This window comes from Vitis vinifera, chromosome 18, assembly GCF_030704535.1.
Source record: "Vitis vinifera cultivar Pinot Noir 40024 chromosome 18, ASM3070453v1".
In the NCBI taxonomy this organism is placed as follows: Eukaryota; Viridiplantae; Streptophyta; class Magnoliopsida; order Vitales; family Vitaceae; genus Vitis; species Vitis vinifera.
The window spans coordinates 32,972,498-32,985,442 of NC_081822.1; the positions used below are offsets into that span (position 1 = coordinate 32,972,498).

Sequence of the window (12,945 nt, forward strand, 5' to 3'; positions counted from 1 at the left end):
TGACAGTATTGTCACTAGTTTTCCATATCTTAGTTTTTGTTGATGTGTAATTGACACGCATACAAGGATAATCTGGATGTTGATCTTGTTTGAAGAGTTAAAACCAGATCCAATACTTAATGTTCTTTTTTTCTTGTCTTAAGTATGTGTAGAATTCTTCTTGGTAAAGGGTTCTAGTATCTTTAGGGACCTTGCTAAAGAACCAAACTCTCCTTTGCTTGTTGACTTCATAATAAAAGTCTTTCCTTAAGAGATCCTTGTTGATCTCAAAGTTCTCATCACTTAGACTTAAAGTGTTAATCAATTGGGAATAAGTAGGAGACATGTCAGAAGATTCATCCTGATGTGATTCCTAAGTAGACTCATTTTCCTCAGTATAAAAAGTTCTGGCCAAATTGGTGTGACTTCTAACACCTATTAGCTTAATGTTCTTAAGATTTGCTAAATTGGATCCTTCTTCTATCCTGGTAGTTCTTATTGGGATAGATGGACTTGAAGCTCTAGAGGGCTCATAATCTGGAATTTTAGGGCTACTAGAATGACGGAAAGAGTTGGAGAAAATCATATCTCCTCCTCCATTAGAATATTGAACAATCTATTCAATCCTTTCAGATCTCTGCTCTACAACTGGAACGACATTAGCAAAATGCCAATTTTCTGGAAACTCAACCTCATCCACTTGATTTTCATGGGGACTATGAAATTAGACTTGTTTATCATATCAGAGTAGAAGAGAGTGGTCTCACCCTTAGGACTAGTGCACAGTGCTCTATATCCAACGCTTGTGGTCATGCTTTTATAGGCAAACCTGGTAATGATGAAAACAGGATTGTTTCCTGGCTTGAACTTAAAGTCATGGGTCTTAACATGAAGGACAACCGAATCTAAGATATCGACATCTCTTAATCTAACTATGAAGTTAGGAAAACAATGGAAATAAACAGGACCATCATTTAATCCTGCTTGGACAGCTCCAATAATAGAATCTCAGTAAACAAGATGTTTATTATCCCTTAAACACATGACAATAGAGGTGTTTAGACCTAATCTTGTTAAAGGCTTAGCTGCAACTTGAATCATACCAAAGTGTATGAAGTTGTAATCTCGCTTATGTTTCTCAATGGACTTGCTATCTAAGAGTCTTATGACTTGATCATCGTATTCTAAACTTACTGACATTTCAGAGGTCTTGATGGTGTAGTCTGTGAATAACTTAAAGGTTTCTTTCTTATAAATTTCTTGATTAGGTAACTTGGGTAACTTCCAATTATCCAAATCATTTTGGATCTTAGGATAATTGATCTCTTCACTGTTTACTACAGCGTCTTGAGAACCTGTGGATTTCCTATACATGGTTCTGAAAATCGAACTCATTTTAAGGTTTTAATTTAGAGCCCAATAGCAGATTAACAGACCTGATGAGACGTCTTCCCAAGCCTTTTCGAGCCCTAACAAACGTCTATCCACGGTTAACAACTGGCTCAACCCGACAGGAATCGCGCTCCTCGGCACACTACTACCTTTCCTAGGATAGATCAAAACACCTAAAACAAACCCGATTTTCCTTCCCGTGGCTCAGATACCATAGACACCCAGGATGAGGTAATATGCAATGAAAATATGAATTATGCTAAAATTCAAAACAAAGAAGAGAAATCAGAAAATACACAAGATAATTAACCAAATAAATTTACAGAAAATGAACCACAAACTTTATTTACATAATTTGAAAACCATCCATGATAGGAGGTAGAATAAAAACGTAAAACATACTTATAGTAAGGAGAATATCTTACAATGGGAGAAGGGAGGAAAGCTTTGCTTGAGAGCTTACATGAAAGGTAGGAGAGAGAGAGAGAGAGATTTGGAAGTGCAAATAACCGGTGCTTACAACTGAGGATTGAACCTCTTTAAATAGAAAAAAAATGAATATTAAATAGTACAAATTAGGATACAAAGCACTATTTGCTTTTGAAACCCGTGCATGAATAGTAATCCCATGAGTGAATAGTGAATAGTGAAAAAGTGAACAGTAAAAGTCGCTTTCTACTATAGCACTTTAGACTTTTTCACCGAGAATCTTACTTTCGGCTGAGTGATAGCTGACAGGCTGTTTCTGGACTGTAGAGTCACATGTTTGATGTTTGAGCTGGAGCATATTCTTATCGGTAGAGCATCACGAGGAATTTGCTTAGGGTAAAATGTAATCCTTACGATGCTCATCCAAGAGCTTGACATCTTCAGTAACAAACTTAGTTGGAAGAGGATCCATTCTTTTACTGTAGAAGATCTGATGAATAGGATTTGCGGCAATGAGATATCCCATGTTCTTTGGATAAGCTTCAAAATCTCTGCTAATGATTCTGGCTCTCCAATGCTTGATTTGATTAGTAAGGGGTTCAACACAAATATCTATAAATTGCAGAGGACAGGATAACAATGTTGGTCTTCTATTCTAGTAATGCAGTGAAACAATGTATTGAGCTGGAAGAAGATTGCCATTAGAAATCCACTCAGGAGTTTTGCTGATGATGATGGCGTCAACGAATTTCTTGTTCATTTTAAATCCATGAGTTAGACCAAGTGCTATCTTTCTTCCAAACTTTGATGCTTGACTTGGATCTGGGCATATGATTTGATGAACTAAGCCATAATCCAGAAGTAATTATGGAGTTAGGATTAATTCCTCATTCTTAAAAGGAAGGCTAATTGGCATGTAATATTGCAAATCAAGGCATACACGGCTGATTACGAAATTTTTGTTGCAGTTGCAAAGAATCTTCTTGATGCCTTGTTGGTACTGAATAGATTCTTTGATAGTTCTACAAAGTTTAGAATCATCAAATTCTCTGTCCATGACCAATTTTAACCCAGGGACTAGAAGACTAATAGTGGTTGAGAGATAGATGTGAAGATCCTGGAGGTATGCTGAGATGAAAACTTGTTTTTCTTCAACTGAAGCTTTGTTTTTTCATAGATTAGAAAACGTAGGTCTTGCTTAAGAGGGTACAACTTTTCTCTCTTATGGAAATACATCCTTAGCTTAAAGTAATTCCACTCATCCTCACTCAATTTTTTTTCATCCACCAGTGGGGTGGACTGCTTATTCTCACTATTTTCCAATGGGGAAAATGAGGCTTGGACTTTTAACATGAGCTGATGAAAGTCAACTATTTCTAGTTTCCTTTCTAAAGTCTAACATCTTTCTTACAAATCACTAATACACTTGATATAATCAGATAAAGGGTTAGTATTATTAAAAGATGGATTTGTGGGGAAGGAATCCTCCATAGAAGGTAGAGAACCCGAACTTGAAGCTTTATCCCTACTAGGGGATGCTAAAGGAATAAGATGTTTGGAGTAGCTGCAAGAACCTGCTACTTCAAAATGTTCATAATAGAGCGGCATGAATTTCTCAGAAAAAGCTTAATGGGATTTCTTAGAATCTGGAGATTTCTTAAAGGGCTTAAGAGGTTGTTTTTCTTTTTTGGGGGGCATGTTCTTGTGAATCCTGCAAAAATTCACGAGTTAGGAAATCAGGGATTGAGTTATTTTCTCATTTAATATACTCAATTTGAAAATCAAAATTGCTTAAAATAGCTTGCCATCTAACAAAATATGCTTAGAAGCTATATTTTTAACATCATTTAGTAAAACTGATTTTGCATATTTGCAATCAACTCTTAATAAAAATTCTTGATTCAAAATATCATATTGAAACTTTGAAATGCATAAAACAATGCTTAAAATCTCTTTTTTAATGGTGCTATAGTTGAGTTGAGCATTATTACAAGTTCCTAAAGTATATCTAACCAACATCTCTTGGTTATCAATCCTTTGCTTAAGAATACCACCATAACCAATGTTTGAGGCATCAATCTCAACAATCTTAAAGGCTTTTGGATCAACTAAGACAAGACATGGTAGGGTCTTGACTCTAGACTTGATAGTTTTGACAATCTTGGTATGATCCTCATTCCAAGGTATTGGGTTTTTCTTAAGTCGTTGTCTTAAAGGGGCACAAAGCTAGCTTAAATCCTGAATAAAGTCTGACACATAATTAAGGCTTCCTAAGAAACGTTGCAATTATTTCTTATCCTTAATCTCATCAGGAAACTTATTAGCAAACTCTATTGATCTTTGAATGAGAGTAATTGTTCCTTGGTGAATATGATGTCCTAGGAACCTTATCTTAGTCTGGAAAAGGTTAATCTTGGTGGTTGATAAGCTTAAACCATTACTTTTAACTGTCTCAACAAACTTATTGAGATGTTTCCAATGCTGCTCAACAGAGTCAGAGTATACCAAAACATCATCAATGTAGACAATGATGAAATCAAAAAACTGGTTAAAGATATCATTCATTATATTCTGGAATTCTAAAGGAGCATTCTTAAGGCCAAAGGACATTACGTTCCATTCATAATGTCCAAAGGAAACCACAAAGGCTGTCTTATACCTATCTTTTTCAGCAATCTGGATTTGCCAAAATCCTGATTTCATGCCAAACTTAGAGAAGACTTTGGACTTAACTAACCTTTGAAGGAGGTATTTCTTGTTTGGAATAGGATACCTAATCCATCTTAATGCATCATTAAGAGGTTTATAGTTAATGACTAGTTTAGGTGTTCCTTTTTCTAATTCAGCTTGTTTCTGAACATAGAAGGCTAAACAACTTCAAGGGGACTTAGACTTTCTTATCAACTTCTTGTCAAGAAGATCCTGGATCTCTTTTTTACAATAGCTTAACAAATCCTTATTCATCTGGATTGGTCTTGCTTTAGTGGGAATATTTTTCTCACTAAAGTCTGGTTCATAAGGTAATTCTACCTCATGATATTTCCTATGCCAAAACGCATTAGGAATGTTAGAGCAAACTTCTCCAACAATCTTATCCTTAAATCTTTCTATTGCATCTTGAGTTTTCTTAATTTTCAATTGATCTTCTATTCTAATCAGATTAATCTCCTATTTTAAGAGATTGACATGATTTTCTTTGGCTCTTATCACTTAATCCCTTAAGGTATTTATACTCCTTTCACCAGATGGATTGGTAAATTCAAAAAGAATTTCCTTATTTAAAAGCTTTGTCCTTAAACCTTGCTCATCTACCCACATGGGAAAGATAGAGCCTAAAAAGGGGCTTCCAAGGAGAGCTTTTTCCTTAAGATCCTTAACTAGGATGAAAGTTTGCTTAATACAAAATACCTTGGTTACAAATATGAGCATCTGGCAACTTATACGTAATAGCAAGTCTTTTACCATTAGCTCCAAAAAGATTTTTTCTTATTTTTTCATTAAGTTGAGTACGTACTAGACCTTCTTGTAGGCAATTCAAAGCTGCTCCTGAATCAATCAAAGCAACAATATCAATGGCAAATTTATTCTTAATTACTATAGTAAGAGAGACTTCCCACCTTTAGAAAATAACCCTACTAATAGTATTCAAGTATACATCTGCCTCTTCATTATTAGCTTGTGAAGATTCTGGAACGTCTTCAAGGTTCTCCTCATTATCAACAAGATTTCTTACAATAATCCTATTGATTTGTTCTTGGAGGTCAGAAAAACCTAAGCTTGTGAATTGTCTTAAATCTTTAATTTCTTTCTTATACTACCTTACTTCTTCTTGAAGATCCTTAAGGTTTATGTCTTTGGTAGACTGCTAGTTAAATCTAGTTAAGATTTCACTTAAGTTATAAGGATTTACTATTGTCTTAACTTCTTGCTTACTAACAGATTTCTTAAAGACATCATAAAGGTCTTGCTTAGTATTTTCATCTTCAACTTTCCTTAAAACATCTAGGACAAGTTCTTGATCTTGGCTTATGACATTTATAATCTTAAGTTGGCAATCACAATTACTCTTAATGCATTCTTCTTGGTCACTAGAAGTTTGGCTTGAGATTTCTTCACTACTACTATCTAGTAGGTTAATGTCATCTTCATTATTTGAATCAGTCCTTGATTCAGACACTGTGGGGTTTAACATATCTTTTAAGTCTTCTGCAACATTTAAGTTATTAATTTTCTGCTTAACCCTACAATCTTTCTTATAGTGGCCTTCTTTACCACACTTAAAAACAAACTGACTTAGCCTGTGAAGAGGGTTCTAGCTTTTTCTGGGCTTCTTTGTTCATCATTCTTTGGATGTGCCTTTGTCTCTTGGTTTCATTCATCCTATAATTGCCATAAGTTCCTCATTTACTGTGATAAAACTTTTCCTTACTAGCTTTCTACTTACTTGTTTATTGATAATCCTCATATCAGTCTGGTTAGGAGGTTCCTTAAAAATCTTAATTAGTTCATCAGTCTCTGCTTCAGAACTAATTTCACCTTTAACCATATTGATTCTCCTGTGAGAAGGTTGAGGTGTCTTAGGGACAACAAGGTTTTCCTTAACCTTTTGGCTTATCCTATCAATAAGGGCTCGATCAATATGGGGATTGTCTAGGAATTTCTTATAGAATTCAAAAGGCTTAAATAAAGGTTTATTATCTTTCTTAACAAACGTAGTCTTAATGTGGTCTTGTGTTTCAATGATCTCCTCAAACCTGTTGAGTTGATCGCCTATGGTCTTAAGAAACATGTTAGTGTAGTTGTTCTGTTCCATGATTCTTCTAACGTCAACAGTACTAGCAGTTCCTTCATCCTCTGGCTTAGTCTTAAAAGGTGAAGCTTTGACTATGGTGCCATTAATGTTCTTTTTTATCTTAGCTTCTAGATGATGGATGGATTCTATGACAGTATCGTCACTAGTTTTCCATATCTTAGTTTTTGTTGATGTGTAATTGACACGCTTACAAGGATAATCTGGATGTTGCTTTTGTTTGAAGAGTTAAAACTAGATTGAATACTTAATGTTCTTCTTTTCTTGTCTTAAGTATGTGTAGAATTCTTCTTGGTAAAGGGTTCTAGTATCTTTAGGGACCTTGCTTAAGAACCGAACTCTCCTTTGCTTATTGACTTCATAATAGAAGTCTTTCCTTAAGAGATCCTTGTTGATCTCAAAGTCCTCATCACTTAAACTTACAGTGTTAATCAATTGGGAATAAGTAGGAGACATGTCAGAAGATTCATCCTGATGTGATTCTTAAGTAGACTCATTTTCCCCAGTATAAAAGGGTTTGGCCAAATTGGTGTGACTTCTAACACCTGTTAGCTTAATGACTTAGGATTTGTTGAACTGGATCCTTCTTCTATCCTGGTAGTTCTTACTGGGATAGATGAACTTGAAGTTCTAGAGGGCTCATAATCTGAAATTCTAAAGCTACTAGAATGACAAAAAGAGTTGGAGAAAATTAGATCTCCTCCTCCATCAGGATATTGAACAATCTATATATATCACTACAAGAAATAGGATTTTTGGTGACGGTTCCAACCGTCACCAAATCTTATATATCCGTAACCAAAACCTATTGTCACGGTCTTATGAAACCGTGACCAAGCGTCACAGTATGAGGCGTAGCTAAAAGTATTGGTCACGGTTTCCTAAGTGATCGTGACCATATGATTTCCTTTTTTGTGACGGCCATACAAAAACTGTGACAAAAAAAGTTAAGAATACTTTGCTACTTATTAAGTTGATTTAGTCACGATCAGGTAATAAACCGTGACCAAATGTAATCTTATGGTCACGGTCAATGTCCTTGACCGTGACTAAATGTAACCTTATGGTCACGGTTAATGCCCCTGACCGTGACTAAATGTAACCTTGTGGTCACGGTCAGTGTCCCTGACCGTGACTAAATGTAACCTTATGGTCACGGTCAGTGTCCCTGACCGTGACTAAATGTAACCTTATGGTCACGGTCACTGTCCCTGACCGTGACTAAATGTAACCTTATAGTCACGGTCAGTCATCGTCGATTTTTGCCAATTGATCATAGATTTCGACGTGATAAAAAGTCCTTTGATGGAAATGAAGAGCATAGAGCAGCACCTAAACAATTGTCTGGGGAAGATGTCCTACATCAATTAGATGGAATGGAACATATTACTTTAGGGAAGACATCAAAAAATAAGATGTCAGCAAAAAGAAAAAGAGAACATGTTGAACTTGAGCATAATTGGAAAAAAAAAAAAAGCATATTTTTCCAATTGCCATATTGGAAAACCCTCATTTTACGTCACAATTTGGATGTAATGCATATTGAAAAGAATATATGTAACAGTATAGTTGGCACCTTGTTGAGTATTGATGGTAAATCGAAAGATAACTTCAATAGTCGTCTTGACTTGCAAGCTATGGGTATCAGAGATCAACTTCACCCCATACAAAGAGGGAATAGGGTTATATTGCCTGCTGCATGCTATTCACTAACTTCAAATGAAAAAAAGGAATTCTGTAAATTTTTGAAAGAAGTAAAGGTTCTAGATGGTTATGCTTCTAACATCTCTCGGTGTGTACAAGTGAATGAAAGAAAGATATTTGGATTGAAGTCTCATGATTGTCATGTTCTCATGCAACAACTCCTTCCACTTGCAATTCGAGGAGTTCTACATAAGAATGTTTGTGCTGTTATAGTTGAACTATGTAGTTTCTTCAAACAGTTGTGTTCTAAAGTGTTAAAGACTGATCAATTGGAGCACTTTGAGAATGACATAATAGTCACACTTTGCAAATTAGAAAGAATATTTCCTCCATCATTCTTTGATGTTATGGTGCATTTATCTATTCATCTTGCAAGTGAGGCAAAGGTTGCTGGACCAGTGCAATATCGATGGATGTATCCTATCGAGCGGTATGTTCTCATTCAATTAATCTTATGGATATTAGGTTTCATATAGTTCATGAAACAAATCTATCATATTGTGAAATGACAGGTATTTACGTACATTAAAGTCTTATGTCCGTAATAAGAGTCGTCCAGAAGGTTCTATTGCAGAGAGGTACATAGCAGAAGAATGTACAACCTTTTGCTCAAGATATTTGCATGATGTTGAAACGAAGCATGACCATGAAGAAAGAAATTATGTCATTGAAAATAACATAACAAATGGTGGAGGGTTAACCATTTTCAAATGCATGGGACGTACAATAGGGAAGTCAACATCTCGTGTTCTTAGCACAGAAGAATGGTCCCAAGCACATTTATATGTGTTGACTAATTGTGAGGAAGTGACGTCATTTATTGAGTAAGACACTTATTTGAATAAAACTTTATACTAATTCTCATACAAAAATTTAATTTTGGTCTTTGTGAGCATTATAATTAATTTTTTCTTTTTTATCAGAGAGCATAAGCAATCTATAAGGGTTAAGCCTCGTATTCGTGCACGAGATGTAGATTTGATTCTCACAAGAGAATTCATTAGTTGGTTTGAAGAACGTGTAAGTTCATTCACTACATAAATTGTTCTATTATCTAATACACATGTATGTATTAACATCTTATATTTGAATCTATAGATTATACAAATGCGACATGAAGGTCCAATTTCTGAACACATACTATCATTGTCTCGTGGACCAAGTACATCAGTTACATGTTATAAAGGATACATCATTAATGGGTTCAGATTTCACACAAGAGAACGAGAAAAGGGGAAAAAAACTCAAAATAGTGGAGTTGTTGTGACCGCAGAGGTATCAAGCTTTGCAAGTGCAAGATATAAGAACCCAATTCCTGGTCATGTTTCTTACTATGGTGTGCTAACTGATGTAATTGAGTTACATTACCTTGGTGGAAATAGAGTTATTTTATTCAAGTGTGACTGGTGGGATGTAATCAATAGTGGAAGGGGAATAAAAAAGGATGAATATGGGTTCACGTGTTTGAATTTTGAACGTACCATATGCATAGATGAGCCATTTGTGCTTGCATCTCAAGCAAAACAAGTCTTCTATGTTCAAAATTCAAATGAGGAAAATTGGCACACCGTTGTAGAGATACAAACTCGAGGGGTTTATGATATGAATAAGAAAGTATCTACTAATGATCCAGAGCCATATCAACAGTTTATAACACCTCATAGTCAACGTGATGTGCATGAGTTGGCCGAGAATGATTTAATCAATTGGGATAGAAGTGATATTGCAGGAGAAACTATCCAAACAGATGTTCTACTATCACGACAAGAAAACATTGTTGAAAGACATAATGAATTTATTCAGGATGATGTGTAGCTAATAATATTGGTAAGTACATAAATATATACTTACAAAATATACAAATTGTAATTTATTTCATATTATTTTTGTAACTTATTTTGTATTACTTTTTCTAATTTACTTTATTATGTAGGAAATGTCACATCGAAGAGGAAGAGTACAAATAGTGTCTCCAGAAGATGAGTTGGACAATCTACAACTCTTAGACATACAACCTGCTGCAACTACTACTCCTAGTAGTTCTGATCCTTCCGATTCTTCAGATCCTTCAGTTGTTGGTATGATTAAGAAAATTATGTTTAACTTTACATATGATAAATTTACATATGTTTAATTTCTTGAATGATAGGTTTTTAATGTTTAATTTTATATAAGATAAGTAAATTATGTTTCTTTTAATTTCATTATTACTCTTAATAGGTTCATCCTCTAGCAAAAAGAGGACACGTGGCCCAACACGTAACTTAGATTTACTTAGTATGAAACCTGGGGAAAAAAAAACTACAAGATTCAATACCAGAGGGCAAGTTGTTTATGATGGAAAAGGGGAAAGATTGTCAAGCTATATGGGAACATTGGTGCGATCTCAACACAATGTGCCCATCCAAGTTCAAGATTGGAATCATGTTAGTGAAGATGTGAAGGAAAAGATTTGGGCCTTAGTATTGGTATATGCTAGTTACTATTCAATCTAAATTGTAATGTTATTGTTTAAAAATGATACCTCTTATTTATACATGACATTTTAATGCAATACAGGAAAAATATGAACTAGAAGAAACATGTAAGAGCTACATTCTTCAATGTTGTGGAAATTTGTTTAGAAGCTATAGAAATAAAATGAAGGCCAAGTATTATAACCCTTATAATACAGATGAGGAGAGATTGTGTCATCGACCTCCACACTTATCAGATGATGATTGGAGGTGGCTCATCCACTTTTGGGGTACACCTGAAGCCAAGGTAAAGATAATGATCTTTTCTTGATAATGTATCTTATGATACTCATATTCACATAAAATTATATTTATTAGTTATATCTAACCTAATACTTCATGTATATAACTTTTATTATGTTTCTATTATCTATATAGGTGACTTGCTATTTTTTAATTGATGTAGGATATCTCAGAAAAAAACAAGGCAAATAGGGCAAAGCAAGTGATAAAGCATACATCGGGATCAAAAAGTTATGCTCAAATTCGATATGAACAGGTTGAAAATTTATTATTAATATGATTTGTTTGTACATAAATAATTTATCATAAATAACTCAATTGTTTTACTTGTAAGAATAGGCACAAAAGAAAGAGGATCGAAGTGAGCCCAATAGAATTGAGATGTTTGCCTTGACACACACAAGAAAAGATGGGACACCTGTTGATGATCATTCTAAGGAGATTATGGTAATGAAGTAAATAAATTTTATATACTTGTATTTCAATCATAGCCACATACTAAATTATTTTAAAAGTTTAACAATTTTTGTTTTTTTTTATAATTCCAGGATCAATTTCAGCAATTACTATCCCAACCTGAGGGGACATCTTCTTCTACTTCTGCATCATCTGGAGCATCTACATCTGTATCATCTACATCTGTAGCATCTACATCTGTAGCATCTACATATGTAGATGAGATATATACTCAAGTCATGGGTCTAGAGAGACATGGTTGTGTTCGAGGGTATGGATTTGGTCCTACTCCTACCTCAATCTTTGGTTCTACTAGTAGAAGGCGATCAGGAGTTATTCTTTCAACACAAATTGAAAATGCCCAAGAGATGCTAATAGCTGCAGAACAAAAGTTTACAACTGCAACTGAAGAACTCTCAAATGTGAAAGAGGAACTCTCACATGTGAAAGAAACATTTGAAGAGAGGTTGATAGAAGTTCAAAGGAAGACACGAGAAGAAGTGAAAGAAGAGTTTGAAGAAAAAATGATGGAAATGCAAAGAAAAATGCAAGCACAAATTCAAGAACAGATGATGCAAATGATGCAACAATTTCAGCAAAAGCAGTAGAAATTTGAAGATTTTGCTACATCTTTATATGATAGATGCTCTTAACTTTTTTGAAGATTATGCTACTTATTTATATGATAGATTCTCCTAACTTTTTTTGCTTTCTATGACTATTGTGTGATGTTTGGTTGGTTGATTTGTTATATTATGTTAGAATATGAAACTAAATTTGAATCTCTTTGTTATTTGTTTGCTTGGTTTTTTTTTTTTTTTTGTTATATCATGTTTTTTTTTTATTTAATGACTTATATTGATATATAAGTTTTTAACTAGCTTGGGATAATTGATTGTAATATATTGAAATTGTTTTAATTGCATATACAGGTCTAAAATGGGTTTGTTTGGGTTTATAACAGGTTTGGGAAATTTGAATTTATAAAAAAACCAATTTCCAAATATAACAAATTTTAGTCACGGCCACAAAAAATTTGTGACTATAAGCGTATTTTAGTCACGATCAGTAATGAATCGTCACCAAAATTTGGGGATAGGGCGGCCATCCATGATTAATTTCAGTCACGGTCATTAGTAGTCGTGACCATAAGTGTATATTTTGTCATAATAGACCTAACAATTAGTCACGGTCAATTAATTACCGTGACCACAAGGTTACATTTAGTCACGGTCAGGGACAGTGACCGTGACCATAAGTACTCCAACCTTATTACAAATAGGACAAGCAAATTTCCCTTTAGTACTCCAACCTGAAAGATTTGCATATGCAGGAAAATCATTGATGGTCCATAATATAGCTGCACGCATACAAAAATTTTGTTTTGTTGAAGCATCATATGTTTCAAGTCCAACG

General features: G+C 34.4%; 1 protein-coding gene across 1 annotated transcript; it reads left to right on the top strand.

The window, feature by feature from the left end:
* The first annotated feature begins 10,220 nt into the window (after positions 1-10,220).
* On the top strand, positions 10,221-12,322 carry LOC132253264 (uncharacterized). The gene is made up of 6 exons (XM_059735000.1): positions 10,221-10,392; positions 10,535-10,782; positions 10,874-11,077; positions 11,237-11,329; positions 11,413-11,520; positions 11,622-12,322. The coding sequence occupies exons 1-6, from the start codon at positions 10,251-10,253 to the stop codon at positions 12,135-12,137; spliced, it is 1,311 nt and encodes a 436-aa protein (XP_059590983.1). The 5' UTR covers positions 10,221-10,250; the 3' UTR covers positions 12,138-12,322.
* Positions 12,323-12,945: the final 623 nt, after the last annotated feature.

What these genes read in the sequence shown, in the direction of transcription:
- LOC132253264 (XM_059735000.1), top strand. Translation starts at nt 10,251, where the DNA reads ATGTCACATCGAAGAGGAAGAGTACAAATAGTGTCTCCAGAAGATGAG. An exon ending in CTCAAATTCGATATGAACAG is followed by an intron (nt 11,330 to 11,412) that starts GTTGAAAATTTA and finishes TTGTAAGAATAG; the next exon opens with GCACAAAAGAAAGAGGATCG. An exon ending in ATCATTCTAAGGAGATTATG is followed by an intron (nt 11,521 to 11,621) that starts GTAATGAAGTAA and finishes TTATAATTCCAG; the next exon opens with GATCAATTTCAGCAATTACT.